The sequence below is a fragment of the Amblyomma americanum genome, chromosome 9 (genome assembly GCF_052857255.1).
Source record: "Amblyomma americanum isolate KBUSLIRL-KWMA chromosome 9, ASM5285725v1, whole genome shotgun sequence".
Lineage (NCBI taxonomy): Eukaryota > Metazoa > Arthropoda > Arachnida > Ixodida > Ixodidae > Amblyomma > Amblyomma americanum.
The window spans coordinates 93,159,759-93,176,266 of NC_135505.1; the positions used below are offsets into that span (position 1 = coordinate 93,159,759).

General features: G+C 52.1%; 1 protein-coding gene across 50 annotated transcripts in view; it reads left to right on the top strand.

Moving 5' to 3' along the window:
- LOC144103794 (CUGBP Elav-like family member 2) overlaps positions 1–16,508 on the top strand; it is a 541,184-nt gene that overhangs the window by 429,913 nt on the left and 94,763 nt on the right. For all 50 annotated transcript variants that reach the window (XM_077636467.1, XM_077636478.1, XM_077636494.1 and 47 more), the window contains one exon: positions 9,892–10,017. In XM_077636467.1, the coding sequence (XP_077492593.1) occupies positions 9,892–10,017 (126 nt within the window). The remainder of the gene's footprint in view (positions 1–9,891; positions 10,018–16,508) is intronic.

Genomic DNA, 16,508 nt, shown 5'->3' on the forward strand with positions numbered 1-16,508 from the left:
TGCAGACCCATACCTCGGCCTATTTTTATTTCACACGCGGACGAAAACGTACGCTGCATATGGCACGAATCTGTACATGTAACCAATTAAGAGAGAAACCCAGCATTGTGTATGCAGTCTTCTTCGTGTACCTCTTCGGCGCCCTAGTGGCTAACACCGTATTCCGTCCACGCGCGCTTCTTCACATTTGCCTTTTTGAGCGCAGCCATTGTTACTACTGGACTGTGCTGGCAGCGTTCTGACTGCGGATTTCAAAGAGGCATCTACTGCGCATGCATAGCGGCAGTCCAACACGCACGCGCGCTCAGTCAAGCTGTGAACAGTGAAAGGTCTGTAGTTCCACCTAGATATAGGACACAAATCTGTCGGGAGCTGTAGCGGATGCCGAAAAAAGAAGCACCAAGACTGACCTAATATAAAGCTTCGCATTTGAAAGAAGACTCTTTCCCCTTCAGTTCCCTGTATCTCCTCCGGCTTCCACATTGTTCCTTATCCTGTCCTTTCTTTTTCTTTGTTCATGCCCCGTCCTGATGATCTTCCTTGATGCGCTACTTCCCCTCTCCGCCTTCCGTCATCGCCGAAACGATAGCTGGCAACAAAACACCGAGGGCTCCTCCGACGAGAAACCGCGCGTGATGCTTCCGCCCGATATTCCATGATCCCAGCCCTGTACCGCATTTCTCTGCCCCCCCTTTGTACTTCCCTTCGCCTTCCGCAACGCCGTTCCCTGCTGTTTCTTCGGTACGGCACGGTAATGGGGCGCTTCGTAACGTTTCATTACGCCGCTGGGCCGCACCCGCCGTCGCATCGAAAGGCTGCGGCGGCTCCGGGTACAGCGGGTGTTTCAGCAAACACTTTCACAATTGTCGAAAATAAGCTTCTTGGGGTAAGAACTCGCGGGATGTTACGCGACTGTGCACTAGGTTCACTATCACTAGGTTCAGTGATAGCTGTTTAGGCGCGTAGTTTTGGGGATATTTGGTGGCTCACTAGTCTGGTGTTCACCGTGATGCACCCCTGCACTGGCTGTTCGAAAGAGAGCCACCAGTAGGCATTTGCGACCCAGGTTAACCGGTTACGCCGATGACGGCGGACGACTACGACGAGAAAGCCAGGGACGGGCACCTAACAGCTGTCGCTGTAAAATATGGCTTTGCGGCGTAGTATCATAAGTTTTGGCGGACGTCAGAAACCGGTTAATCTTCTTTAGTAAGGTGGTTAACTAATTTTTAATAAACTTCTTAACTAGTGGACTTAGGCACCTAGTTGCAATTAGAGATTAGTAGCCGGTCGTCAGTGATAGCCATATCAGTTTTCAAAATTTTGAAAACGCGATTACCTCGGCGCTGTGGCTGGAGAAAATTTGGCAACATCGTGCTAAAATACATGCGCTTTCGAAAAGCATGCAGTCAAAGCAACCTTTCCACTGCACGTATCCAGTCGAAAAATGCCAAATTTTGTCGAGCCACAGTGCCAAGAGCAATCGCGTTTTCGAAATTCTAGAAACTGGTATGGCTACTACTAACGACCGGCCTACAGATCTGTATTTGCATCTAGGTGCCTACCGGTAATAGCTAAAAGGTGAATTATTAAATTAGTTAACGGGCGTACTAATTTAAACGATTTACCGGTTTTCTCGTGTCGCCCAGCACTGTTATTACTGTGCTCAAGAAACTTTTTTTTTTGAGAATTAATTAGTCTTCCCTGAAACATGTGGTATAATACGGGGTGCATAGCGAACGGAGCGCGCGCTGCGGACACCTGGCGGAATCCGAGCGAAACGCTATACATCCGGTCCGCAAGCGTTGTCAATCTCCTTTATACGGGGAAGACGCTGTAACCGCGTTTACATTAAAGCCTGGACTCCATGTACGCGAAAACTCACGCGAACGCGAAGGCGACGGCGGCGGCGACGGCTGGCGTTCGCTCTGTCGCTTTGTGGGCAACCTCCATGCAAGCGAAGGCGGCAGGCGACGCGAACCCGCGACGTGCGCAGCGGACTCCGTGCTTTGCGCGCTCAAGCTTAGAACACGCCCGTAACCTGTTCTCTCTCTTAAAATTTGTGAGTGTGCCTCATAGTCAGGGCCAAAGGAATATTTCCTCTACGGCAGTGGTGTAGCGGCAGTGGAGATAGCCAAAGGCGTGCTTGCGGAGACGAAGTCACATCACGGGTTCACGGGGGAGGTGTGCTTTCGTTCGGTGCCTGTGCACTCCGGCTTAGTAAAAACACTCCCATAAACTGTCACCGCAACCTGGAATGTAAGTGAGCAAACTATAATATACCACTGAGAATGCGCGCCGCGAGTGTTTCTGCACAGTTGGAGCGCAGCGGCACGGTGGATCGAGCGCCGGTACCCGCGGCTCGACACGCATCTCTCCCTGCAGTACGCCCGCTCGCGTAGCCCGCTCCAAATGCTGTTAGCCCTCCGCACCAAACAAGTAGATTGTTTTAATTATTTAAATCGTGCGGGTCTGCCTCTCAGCTACAAAACCAAATATTTTCTCGACGGTGGCGATGACCAAGACGACGGGCTGGTTTCGTGGAGATGTGCCCGTGAGAAACCGTGGACAAACCGGAAACGTCTTTGGGGGGCTCTGATTGGCCAGTCGCGTGGGGGACTTCCGGGCGACGAGCGAAATTTTCTGTGGGTGCAGATCCGGCGACACGGCAAGCGACACATGCATTTTGCTTCGCGCGACGGGGGTCGCTCGTCGCTTGCCGCCGTCGCCTTCGCGTTCGCGTGAGTTTTCGCGTACATGGAGTCCAGGCTTAATGCGTCTTGGTCGATTTTTCGTCAGAAAGAGCATGGTTATTTAGAAGGAAAGGCGTGACTTGTCTTCTATACTCTCTTCCTCAGCGTTTCTGAACTTTCCCTCAAAGAGTGGACTCGAGTCGACATATGTCGCATTCATGTAAACGCGACTTGTGACGCCTCATTATTGTGTCGCGTAGCCTCCCCGACCTCGAGACGGCGACGTTCGCTTTGGTTAAATTTTTCCGCCGCCAGTTTTGGTAGCGGCTTGGTTCTGCCTGATGTCGCAACATATGTGAAGTTATAGGGGTATACGTTGATTGTCGTTGCATCATCTATGAACGCTACTTCGTATAATACCTGCCTGTTTCACCCAGGATGGGGATCGAATAGCGCGCCGTTTGTTTCGGGGGTAACCAACTCGGCTGGACGCCGCGTTCTGACGCGAGTTTCTGGCGTGCAGCCTGTCAAAACAGCCGCATCTATACCGGAACCCGCCTCTGATCAACGTCCGTCGCTTTTCCCTCTCCATCAGCTTCGTGCAGCTTGCCTACAGGTAATTCGTTCCCGCTGAGAAAGCGTCCGAATAGCTTCGCTTCGGAGCTCATCGACTGGCGGTCGTTATCGGCGACTCTGATCTCTGTCCGGCGCCCGTGGTGCGCAATTTACCCACAGGCTCCTCCATATTGATCCGTGCCTGGCCGCGAGCGCCGGTAACGACGATTCGACCGGGGCGGGAAGGAGAAATGTCGCGGCAGAGATAATGGTTATCGGTTGCGGGTTCACCGATCTTATCTATCCGCTGTCCTTCCAAGATAATGGTATCGGTTTGCGGGTTCACCGATCTTATCTATCCGCTGTCCTTCCAACATGCACCATTCGGCCTGCCAGGTTAAATAAACTTCGCCTCGCGAAACGTGTGTGCAGTGTCATCCATTGAGTCCGCGTCTTCTAGTGTAGATGGCCGGATTGGAAAAAGCCCTTCGGAAACTCGCGGCGGCTGTGTAGTGATTGGCGCTTGCCGCGATGGCTTACTGGCTATAGCCCTTAGCTTGTGAGCCCAAGGTCATAGGGTCAAATCCCCCGACCCCGGCGGCGCCACATTTTGATAGAGGTGACATTCAAAGTACTCCCGTGTGCTGGGGCGATGTGAGGAAGGTAAATAGCTACAGGTGGCCGAAATAAATTCGGCGCCCTCCACTACGGATTCTCGCGGTTTATACGCTGCTTTGGGGCGTTAAAGCCCACATTTCGTACGATAACATACGGTATAGTGATTAGTCAACGTCGTAGTCGCCGGCAGTCTTGCCTGTTTACGCGAGTGGTCAACGCGTGGTCCCCGCCGACTGTGCGAATTCGATTAGCCGATGCCGGTTGTAAGCTCCGCGGCTCTGTTCGGCTTTGTTGGTACAAAGTGCGCGAACGGCCGTCTCGAGCGACAGTGGACTGAGGATGCCCTTTAAGCCTCCCGTCAGCTTTCCCCCCCGGTGTCCTGTTCTGGAAGAAAATAACAGATATATACAACGTATGCGGAAGCACTTCACCGCCGTGCGAATGGCCGGTGTTCGAGCACGAGAGTTCCGCCTCTCTTCATTTGCAATTCCGCCGAGTGGCGCGATTGTCTCGCCATCTGACTACCGAACGTTTTCAGCGACGGCCGCGATGCGCCTTCCCCATGTCCCCTCTGTCCGAACCCTAGTTCCTCACTCTCCCCCTCACCTCCACGAGCGGAGCGCCTGCTGCGGCGACGCCCGCCCTTCTCCTTAGCCTCTTGTCGGCGGCGTGCGCGAATGCGTGCGTTCTTTATGCATGCGCGGTCCCTAATGCCTTAATGCCTCTTTCACACCCGCTGTCCTCGGGAGTGCCTCCTGTTGGGTGCCCTTTTTTTCCCCTCTAGGTCCTCTCCCCACGCTAGTTTCCCGGCGCGTTAATCGCGTTTGCGTGTGGCACGCGCTTTGGTCAACACGCACCCAAAGCCACCGCGGGGAAGGCCTCCTTTGGCTAGCTGGCCGGCTTCGGTTGGCTTCTCCCCCTCCAGCTTCCCGCTCGGCTTCCCTGTTGTGCCGGCACGCTCGCGTGCCCGCTCAGTGGTCTAGTGCCTGCTGGTTTAGCGCACACCGCAGCGTGTCCTCCTCTTTCCCCCTCCCCCTGCTCACTACGACCTCTGGTACGACCCATGCTTCCCCGTTTAGGGATGCTTGCCGCGGCTGGAAAAAAAATTGCGCGGAAATTGCTTTCCCCATTCGGGAAGCCCCGCACCCGAATATACAGAGGGACCCCCGCGGCCGCTCCGGCGGTGAATGTTTGCGCAACTCCCGCTAATTGTCTTTGCGTTCCTGCCTCGGCTGGCGCTTTTCGCATCCCCGTTATACCGCACCCCCAGCACCCGACCTCCCGAGCCCTTTTCCTTCCCTAGCACCCAGCCAACTTGGCGCGGCTGTTCCGCCATGCGTGCCGGGCGTCGCTTATTCGCCGGCCACTTAACGTCGCGCGCATTCGTCGCCGTATTAATGTGCGCGCGTTCCGCGCATCTGCCCCCCCCCTTTCCCCCCGCAACCAGAGAGGTGAAGAGGACCTCCTCCCTTTACTACATCCCCCCCCCCCCCCCCCTGTCACCCTGTGTTTCTTTATTTTGGTCCTCTCTTCCCGAATCGCTCGTGCAAACATACTGTGTAACTTGCGGACAGCAGCGCGGTTTCGTGGGGGGAAGGTTGCCGTTTTGCGGCTATTTGTTTTGTTTTGGTTGTCCGCATACCACGTGCTTTGTTTCTCGCTTTTGATGGCTCGAACGCGATTCGTGCGTTGGAGGTGGAAGAGGGCAGGAGAAGGGAGGGAAAGTGGGATGGGAAGCAGCGACGCAGTTAGTGCGTGTCATGCCATGGTTTCGTCTCACGATCGCTTCTGCATGATGTCTTCTCTTGTTGATTTTTTTTTCCGCCTTTTCCAGAGGCTGCAGTGATGAGTGTGTTGCATTTGCTTTGTGGTATGGTGGGGTGGATTTGCGGTTCGAGTCTCGCGGAGAATGTGAACAGAACGCGGCCATCCGAAACAACTCCGTTAGGCGTGTCGCATGCCGCAACGAGCCTATTCATCACCCGTTCTCGCTGCATATACAACATTGTTTTGGGGTGGCCTTGTGGGCTCTAGCTTATATGTCCTCTTCTGGTTGCGGCTGCGTCTGGAGTGTGGAGACGTGGCTATTAAATGGCACATGGACTGGACAAGAAGAAAAGACGGTTCACTAAATATTCACGGAATTTTGCGGCGAGCGGGAAAGTTATCGCCTTAGCTTCAATTTCAAACGGGCAAGGATGCTCTTGTAATTTTCTCTGACGTGAGTGCCCCGCTCTGTAATGCGAAAGCCCGGAGGAAGTGGTAGCGTTTTCCAGCCGCCGCGGTGGCTCAGTAGTTGTGGTGTTCGGCTGCTGGCCGGAAAGACGCGGGTTCCATCCCGGCCCCCGCGGTCGAAATTCGATGGAGGCGAAATGCTCGATGCCGATGTCAGTGCACATTGAAGAACGCCAGGTGGTCGAAATTATTCGAAGCCCTTCGCTACGGCGTCCCTCATAGCCTGAATTGCTTTGGGACGTTGAAGCCCATAAACCGAAAAGTAATAGTGTTTTTTTCAAGTGTGGGCAAGTTTCGGCCTCGATGAAATGCCTGTATTTGCTTGGTGTGGCGCCAGAGAACAGTAACTCTTAGGCGATCCTCAGTGCGCAGTTTGAACGCGTTAGAATTCTTGTGTTGCTGATTCTATTGTTGGTAATTAAATAAAGTTCACGTATACATTTGCTCACATTCGTTTCATACGTCCTTGTCATTTCTACTACAACACAGTGTGTCGCTTCGTTCTGTTTACGCTCAGTGGTCTTTTTCTGGCGTTGGTATACTTAAGTTTGGTATGTCCGTGATTCGCGCAATCAAATTCGTTATATTCGAGGTGGCATACTAAGGTTCGTTATATCTGAGGTAGTATACTAAAGTTCGTTACATCGGAGGCAGCCGTACGTGACGGCGGTCGCCATCCTCTTACATCTTTTTTGTTGTTGTAAAAGGAGTCGCCGCGGTGGCTGAGTGGTTGCGGCGCTCGGCTGCTGGCCCGAAAGACGCGGGTTCGATCCCGGTCGCGGCAGTCGAATTTCGATGGTGGCGAAATTCTAGAGGCCCGTGTACTGTGCGATGTCAGTGCACGTTAAAGAACCCCAGGTGGTCGAAATTTCCGGAGCCCTTCACTACGGCGTCTCTCATAGCCTGAGTCGCTTTGGGACGTTAAACCCCCATTAAACTAAACAAACTGTTGTAAAATTTTGCTTATGATGTATATCTGCAATCACTCGTTAATTCGAGTTGCTTTCCTGAGGCGAGTCGCTCTTCCCATAATTCGTACGCAGCGCGTATCTTAGAATCATGTAAAACGTACTGGCCACCGTCGTTGCATTGCTATCTCTCCGGATGTCCGTTCCTGAAGGAAAAGACACGTGTTTGGCCCATGATGGCCTTGGTGGCTTATGCGCCATGGAACTCTTCGTAACTGCTCATTTTTTCATTGCGTTAGCAAAGTTCTGCGGTCGTCTACTTATTTCTCGTTCCGACACAGTTCGTGCATTACACGTTATGCGTGCCTAGTTTTAGTCACTGCCTCGACCGGCACAATTGTTTGGTATTTGAAATTGTGTCCACAGTTGGCAGCCGCATTACGTGGTACTTTCCACTCCGTGGTCCAACGCTGTTCTCACGTCCACCGCATTACGTAGTAGTTTCCACTCCATGGTCGAACGCTGTTCTCACGTCCACCGCATTACGTGGTAGTTTCCACTCTATGGTCGAACGCTGTTCTCACGTCTACCGCCAAGCAGTGTTCTGAAAACAGTCACTCCTTCGGAGACCGGTGGCGCCCGCCACTGCCCGTTTCAAAGGGGACGCTCCAGCTATCCATCAACACACCGTGACGCGGTACATAGGGCGACTGACACGCCACCAGCGGAGACGTCCTCTAGAGAGGGAAAAAGGGGGAGGGGGGGAGGAATGTAGAGCACGCGTCTGCATTACCATGTGAATGCGGCCGTACAACGTCGCCAACGACCGCAGCGCCATCTGCGATGTAGGACAGGAAGGAGATGGGGTGAAAGGGTGGAATCGGAACGGCGTCGGGACGGAGACTGGGCCAATGCCGAAGCTTTTCAACCAGACCGAAGAGGAGGGGACGGATGGGGTAGTAAGATTTCTGCTGTTTACTTTTTTTGCTTGCATTGTGTACTCGCCGGTGTTCCGTGTTTTCCGCGACCACACACACTCACTCGCGGCGTGTTGTCTCCTCCCCGCTGCTGTGGCGAATGCTGCGGACGGGTGTAGGAAGGGTTTGAAGCCGGCCGCATTTGTATGCGGCGTCAGGGGCAGCTCGTGGTTTATGCGGTCGGCTCAAGCATTTGCGGCTCGTGGCGAAGCGCATACGTGGTTTGCCTGCCGTTTCACGGCGAAGAGGGGGAGGAGGCGGTCAGAGTGGAGCGATAACGTCGTTTCGGGGGTAAGGCGTAACAGGCGGCCAGTAATGTCGTTTCGCGCGGGACGTGTCAGAAAAAAAAAACGTGTGCCGATGACGTTGTTCCCGTGAAGTGGGTCGAGGGTGGAAGAGCTGAATGTCGGATGCGTTGTGTGCGTGTGACTCACCTCGTCCTGGTCGATGTAGTCTTGGTAGAAAGATTGCGGGCCAGATTGTTTACTTTCGAGCCCTATAACGGAGCCCCGTGGCAGCTAGCCCAAAAAGTTTTGAAAAGGCGCTGATGAGGGTTCTTGTCGCCCGGCAGGAAGTTTGAGCTTCACTGGTGTCGCGAGCTCGCCACGGCGATGTTGGAAAGCAAAACACGTGGCATGTAAACTTTTGGCCTCTAAGCGCGTGTATCGTGAGCTGCTTGTTGGTAAGCGTACTTTGCCTGATGGATGACAACAGCGTGTCGGGAAGTGACTGATAATGCTTTTTTTTTTAGTTGTATAGTTGTGTAGAGAATTCGCTTATATAGCTCACTTTAGCAGCTGCTGCTGACCTTCATTGTTGAATTTTTCCCTACTCAATATATAACACTTGCGCTTTCGTGAAGCTCTTCCCAGTTGCTCGAATCTCTATGTGATGCTTGCCGCGATGTTGGGCCTGGGGTGCCTTTTCCGAGGACCTCAACGCCTGTCTTGACTGTCTCTCCTTCTGGGCGCTGTGGGAAATGCGTCTCGGCGCCCTTTCTTGTTTCAGTGATGCGCTGTTTGCTTCAGCGAACGCGTCGTGCACGAGGGTTCTGAAGAAAGCTTGTCAAACATCCTAGGTGTAGAATGCATGGGGCCGGATAGCAGAACGGTTCCATCCTGTTTCTTTTCTTGGGCCTCTGTTCCATTGTGGCCCAAGCGGCGTCGCGCCCTCGTTATAGGCCGGACAGTGAGAATAAGAATGCGTTTTAGATTGCAGTGTTGCGAAGACCTTGTAGCCTTCCTGGAAGCTGCTGTGTTCGCTGTGCGCTATACCGCTGGTTGTTCATTATGTACCGGATGACAGCGACCCTGCCAAGCTTCGATTCCTGGTTAATGCAGATGTAATTACGATCGCGGTGTTTTTTATCTTTAGCGTTATTTTAGGGCGCAGCTGCAATAGGCGCCCTTTCCTGCGTTCTGCGTCGTCGGCGTAGCCGGTTGTCCCAACAGCAGAGCGAAGCGCCACCTGGAAGTTGCCTGCCGCAGGAAGATCCCGCAGGGTGGCCAACAGCTCTTCACACGCCACCTGCCAACGCCACCAGCGTTGGCAGGTGGCGTGTGAAGAGCTGCGCTCACGTCTCGCGTTACCGACTATGGTAATCGTCTGTCAGTTTTTTTTTGTTTAGGCAGTGAAGTTCGTGCAAAGAATTGCAGCTTCTTGCCGTGCACATACTATATGTGCTTGTAGGCGTGCTGCTTTCTTCCTTCATATCCTGGTGTTATGAATCCTATTGTCCTAACCCTGAAAGCACCGAAGAGAGAATATTGGAGCGTTTGCGTGGATGCTGCAGCTAGGCCATTGAAGCATGATGGTCCAGAGTGCAGCATTGACTAGTGGGTTCGTATATGTGTACACCGTTGTCGTGAACAATGTTGCGAGTGACTTCCCTTCCTTCTGTTGCAGAGCGCAAGCTGTTCATCGGCATGCTGGCCAAGGAGTGCAACGAGAACGACGTGCGGGTCATGTTCTCCCCCTTCGGCTCCATCGAGGAGTGCACCGTGCTCAGGGACGGCAGCGGACAGAGCAAAGGTGACTGCTGGCTCCCTTGCTAAGCGAACAATATTCGGCTCGCGGCTTTCTTCCGAGCGAAACATGGACTCTCCGACCGGCGTGGTTGTGTACTGGCCAGGGTGCGACCTTGCACGATTACGACACTGGGTACAAAGTCGAGGGTGGCCTTTCCAGCGCAGGGTCTATAGGGGGCGCTAAGGAATTTCCATTCGAGGAGCGTTGAGTTCTGCCTCGTAAGCGGGCGAGCTTTTCTTTGCGGTTGACATGCGTTTAGAGTCGGATACAGCTCAAGAACGGAGCTTCTTTTCCCCGTCAAAGGACCCCCTTCCAGCCAATGGCGTCGGCCGATTCTCATGACCCTGCTAGCGTGACAGCGCGCGGCGCTGCTCGACAGTGCAGCTGCCACTCCCTGCATGAATGACGTTAACCGACAGTCACCCAAAATAAGCAGCATAGGGGATGTTTTTATTTTTGATTTGTGAATGGTTCAAGTAGGGCTTAGACAGCAGAAGAAAAACAATCTCATGCCGCCGGTGCGAGAGCATGCATGTCATAACGAGCCCCTGTTTCCCTTCCTTTGTCAACTCCCTGCATTGCCACGCTAGGAGGGTCATGAGAATCGGCCGACGCCACTGGCTGGAACGAGGTGGAAAAGCCGCTTCCTTCTTGAGTTGTATCAGACTATAGCAGGATGTGGCTGCCTGTATACGCCGTGTTTGGCGATTTCGTAAATTTAAAGGGACTCTGACATCCACTTATATTTTTCTCGGTAAAAAATATCCTCTGGCTTTCTCTCTTCTCTGGTTATCTTGACGCTCGTCTGGCTGCAAAAGGCGCATTTATCGCCGAGAAAGTTGGGTTTGAAAATCGTGCCGCCAGTCGGATTAAATTCGTGGTGACCTCGCTGAAAAGGACGGGTTGCCCCCGTTTTAAAGTGTATGGAGGTATAGCATAGCTTCCGACATCCGCAACAAAAATCGTTGTCGACGCACGCCGTTTACTTCCGAAATCTGTCGGTGATGCGGACAATTGTCGGTGATGCGGACACTTGCATTTCCTTTCTTTTGACCGCTTCCGGATTCTAAAAGCACCGTTTCCGGTGATAGTGGCAACACGTGGTCCCCTGTCGACAGAAGCCAATTTCAGTTTCACCTCGGTGTGTTTAATAATAGCTTTATTGTTATCGGCTATCTAAAAAAAAAGGTGCGTTCACTGTTCAGAAGTCAAGGCCCCGGTATTTCTCCACGACATAATCTTACGATATCGGTTAACATCAACAACAAAACTGTAGTTGGTAGTGAAAACCGGCTGGAGCGCTTATCACCCTCAGCAGTGCCTGTTGGTCGAAAGCGTTTAAGATGTGCGGGCGAAGCACCGCAGTCAGGTCTAAGCCAGCCACTTGCCTATATAGCAAGAGAAACGCACAGACTCTGCACGTATGTGAACGTCGTAGTATAGGGAAAAAAAGAGGAGAGTTGCGCGCGGCAAGCGCGGGCCGATTATGTGCTCTTTTCCCGAAACGGGAAAAAGCGAAAGGGGTCCCTCAGCTGGGATGCGAAGGGCGTGCTCAGTATGGGGACGGAAGGTTGGCGGCCGTGGGCGAGCACCACCCGGTAGATGATTGATGAGCCGCCATTGATTGAGGGTCCCCGATCGAACCTGCGACGGCTGAGTTTTAATTAATGACGGTCGATTGGGGCAAGAAGGCCGGTGCGGGGGAGGAAGGTAGCGATCTGAGAGCGAATTGTGCTGTGGGGAAGCAAGGGAGACTGGAAAGGGTGTGTATAGTCGGTGTGATAGATCGGCCTTTGGTTGCCGCACCGCTCCTGGTTCGCGCACCGCCGGAAAGCCGGCAAAGCAGAAAATCTGTACACGGCACGCGTGCGGCGCGCACGCAATAGTGCAAGGCCTGGGAGGGAACAAAAAATAGGGAACCAAAATGAGGACTGGGGAATGGGGAGGAGTCATGGCGGAAATCGGCTCTCTATTGTGGGGCGAAATTTGCGGGCATTGTTTTCTTGCCCCCCCGCCATCGAGTTTTCCTCGCCGCGGTCGAAAAAGAAAAGCAATGTGAGGTAGCTGTACTTGGCCCGGAGACGAATGAAAGGAGGGATTCAATAAAGAATTTTATATAGCGGCCCTAGCCACGGGAAGAACGAGGCGGGAGAGCTCAAGCTGTTGCCTATCGGGCTCTGTTTTTTTTTCTACCCTTTTCCTCCGCCTTCGAGTTGTGCGCAAGCCGAGATTCGGGGGAGGTTATCCTCCAAGAACGGCAACAATAAAGTGCGATGGGGAAGCTAAGAGGGTCAGTTGGGGATAATGGGAAAGAAGGAACGGGGATGGGGAAGGGTGCCTAGTGGTGGCTGGATATCGGAACAGCCGAGGCAAAGGACAACACGTCATCCTGGAGCGTCAGCTCATGCATGCATGGCCAGGATTTTTTTAGGGGGGGTGAGAGGAAAGAGCTGCATACACGTCCTCGTAGGGAAATGGGGAAAGCTGTAATGCATTGAGGGAATGTAAGGATAGAGAAGCAGCGCTTTGGTTTTTCTGTTTTTTTTTTTACCTCGCTCGCCGGAAGACGGATGGACGTGGAGCTGGCTCGCGAACAGAAAAAGGCGCACCAGCCGCCGCTATCGCCGGTTTTGCTGCTGTTGTCGCAGCTCGGTTTACCAATTTTGGAAGCCCGAGAAGAAGGAGGTTGGATCGCGTGTTGGCTTTACGTTCTTTTGTCTCACGTGATTGTTTTTCTCCCCCTTTAATATTTCCCTCTTTCCTGCTCCGTCTCCCCACTTTTGTTTTACCGTTGGTCGATCTCGAAGAGACTGAGAATAGAGCGCTTCTCGAAGAAAACGGCTTCTTGGTATTTCTGTGTGGAGGGCATTTCCCCAATCCCTCTTCGAGGCACCCACAGGCGCGCGTTTCGATTGAAGTATGGGTCGGCGTGGCTGTTTTGTAGCAAACATATTAGATCGTGAGGTGTGGTTTAAAAAGAAAAAGAGTGCTGCTAAACCCGAAGGGCAAGATGCTGGGTCTACAGTTAGGCATGTCGATGCTTTTTTTTTTTTTCTGGAATGCATGAACTCATTACATGTCCGTAATGTGGCCATCTCGTGATTTGCGAAGACGTGCTAGGGGTAGTTTCTGTCCCTGCCTGAGCAAAATGCACAGTTGTAGGTAAAATTTTACGGATTACGCGTCGCCTCGCCACTCAAGTCACAGCTCGTACTGGTTCCACGAATGCGGCAAGCATGTTCAGTCACGCTTGCGAGATTTTCCGGGGAACTGGTTTGCTTGACCGCCAAGAAATTACTTTTCCGTGAGCCCGCGTCCCGTAAACTTCTGCCCACTGCTGTAGCAGGGCTGTGCTTAACGAGCAGAGGAGTAGCAGCCATCGGAGTTGTAGAACTAAGGTTCTTTTGTGTAGGCTTGAGCTCAAAACAACTCGCTCAGGAGAGAGCGAGAGAGAAATAAGAGCATTGCACTGAGGTTAACCAGGCAATGCCTGGTTTGCTACCCTACAGGCAGAGAAGAGAATCACTAAAACAGAGTTAGCTGGCTAGGAATTCTCTCCATCACAACACGCGCTATCAGAAACTCCCCCTTTCATCCTTGCTGTACGAGCACGACACCTCTCCGCGCTCGGTCTTTGCCTTCGGTTATTTTTCGTATTCCACGTCAGCAGGTTCTCGTTTTAACTTTTTTTTTCATCTGGGAGCGCTGTTGCGGAGGCCTCCTCCTAATTCGATTAGGCAGCTCGTCGGCGCGGCGCGGCGCGCGTAACCCAACCAACGGCGATCCTCGCGCGCAGTGAGCGCCTTTCTATTTTTTTTATTTTGTTTCCTTTAGTTGCCGACGTAGCTGAACGGCTAGCGTTATTCTCCAGTAGTGTGCGCCCGTGTGCGCGCTTCTCCCCGGTGCGCAGCTTTTGTTTCATTATGCCCATGTAATGCGCCCTTCCCCTTCAGCCTCTCTCGCTGAAACTTGCTCCCGCGGGCTGGCCAGGCACTTGGGCAGTAAGAGTTTGACTTAGCGACGTCAGGTTGTATATGAAAGCCATATCAGTCCTGTGTGCTTTGCTTTCTTTGCTGGCTCGCTGGTTGCGTATATTGTGGCTTGGCTTCTTCCTTGCTTATAGTTTGATTATTTTTTTTTATTTCTGTGACGCCCACGCTTTTCTTTCCCCTCCACTTTACCTTCTCCTCAATGCCCCCCCCCCCCCCCCCCCTTTCAAACTTCCTCCCTCTCTACCTACAGAGTGCCAGCCTGTTATATATGCGGTCTATACACTGAACGGTTTTTACGTGATTGCAGCCGTTTTCCTGTTTATGCAGACACCGTGCATACAGGTGCCGGTTTCGCTTTGGCGGAGGCCTTGTAATCTTTGCGTGGCTATTTTTTCGTTGTTCTTGTTTTTGCTCACTTCCGCCGTCGTCCACGGATCGCATGTTTTCATTATCTGTATTCTTGCAGTGTCTTTCACGTCTTTAGCTTTGTTTTCCGCGGAATTTCTTGAAGTCAGCGTGAAACGCAGCACGCATAAAAGGATTTTTTTTTTTGCTGTCTCGCGAGTTTGTAGGGGTGTTTGTGCTGTTTTCTAGTGACCTTCAGCCCCCCCCCCCCCCCTTTCTTTCGTGCATCATGTATGCCTTCCTACGCCTTTTTTCATGTAGACGCACTAGGGCGTTCTCATTAGGCGCCTGACTTGGATTAGCTCTGTATAGTGATGCGTCGATATTTCCGTCATTGTACGTCATTGTCATTATCTGGTTAAACAGCGGTACGTACTTAAGGTGCTCTCCGGGTGAGCCCGGGGGCACTTTGTACTTTCGGTGCGTGTTTTTGCCCGCTCGCCCTCTCTCTCCAACCTCCTCCTCCTCCTGCACCTCTCTGAGCGTAGACAAAGGGGCCTAACCTCGTTAGTCCGAGAAAGCGCTGCTCAGGAAATATGATTCTCCAGACTCGGTCGCCAAATTTGTTTTGTCAGCGCGCTGCGTCAGTTTCGTTTTGGGCCGCGGCCCGCTTCACCAAAGACGAAGATAGACGGGAGAATGGCACGAAAGAGTAGGCAAAGGTTTCGGTAATAAAGATGCATGCTTGTTTTTCTGTCATTTTTTTTTTCGAGTGCGCGCTAACCTCGTCTGTGCGCTATCGTATATACAGCTGCCGGGGGGCGCTCTCCTAGGTGGAAGCGGTATAGCGAAAGTTTCCGCGCGGTACTGCTTTCTTTATTTTTTCTTTGACCTGTGTTTTTTTATTTTCCCTTCGTTCGTATCTCATCTTTTTTCTTCTGTTGCTCCGGGCGTATGTATCCCGGCAGTGATGAGTCTCCTTTGTCTCATTTGGGGGACCCCTCGTAGCCGTCTAACGAGATTATGGCTGTAATTCGATTAAGCTAACTGGACGTGGCTCTTTAGTGACGACTGTGATCTCTCGCACAGAATATCAACTCGCGCTTTATTGCCGAAGGCGAAAAAAAAAGGGGGGGAATAGTTTCGAAACGCCGAGTAATTTCGTCTCTCTGCGCGCGCGTCAGGGATAACTCAATTAACCTTTTAATAAAGCTGTTTAGCCTTTTCCTCTGCACTGGCTTTTTTATATTTATATAACCCGGGACGTTCTTAGCCTGAATAAGGGAGCAGTTAATTTTATTGACGTCCTCGTTCTTGCTTATCGCGTTTCCACTATCGAGGGAAAATTGGCCGGCGCTGTTGTTTCAAGGGTCGCATTCGGGCCGCCGCTGTGTTTGACGTGGTTCTTATGGGAGAAAATGTTTCCTCGTGGTGTTGGTGTACCGTCCAGGATATACATATTAAACCGTCTCGCTGCTGTTTGCTCTAATGGGAGTGCTTTTGCTATATAAGCGTATGGGGTTTAACGTCGAACCCTTACAAAACTCCTCTAGAGTCTACAGCGTGTCCATAGGCTCCTGTCTATAAAGTCTGTATGTAGACTCTCGGCAGACAAGCCCTAGAGAACAATATAGACAATACAAATCCTGTGGACAGTCTATAGACAATCTATAGTTTTGTGGCCATATACTTTTAGTAGACTTTTCTTTATAGACAGTCTATAGATTATGAGTAGGCAAAAAGAAATATCTGTAAGAAGGCAATAGAGTCTATAAGAAGTCTATATACCCTCTATATAGACCATTTTTAAAGGGAAAGGCGACGTAGTGGACTGGGGCTCCGGATTAATTTCGGTCCACCTGGTGACCTACAAATTGCAGCGAGTGTTTTTCCTGTCTCATCCACTCGTGACCGGCAAGCTTAGGTGGTGCACCGATGCTTTAAATGTGGGCTTTAATTTTGAATGTGCCCCGCATTTCGGGCGCCTGCGTAATCAAGTAGAATACATCACTTGACTGTGTAGGCGCTGTTTCTAGTGTAGCACCCGCTTTTGATCACATCATCATCATCATCCTGCCCGTGTGGGCAGGAAAAATTGTGATACCACGCTGGTCATGCGTTCCTCGAATGGCTTGATGTGCACCGTGTTGTTCTTAC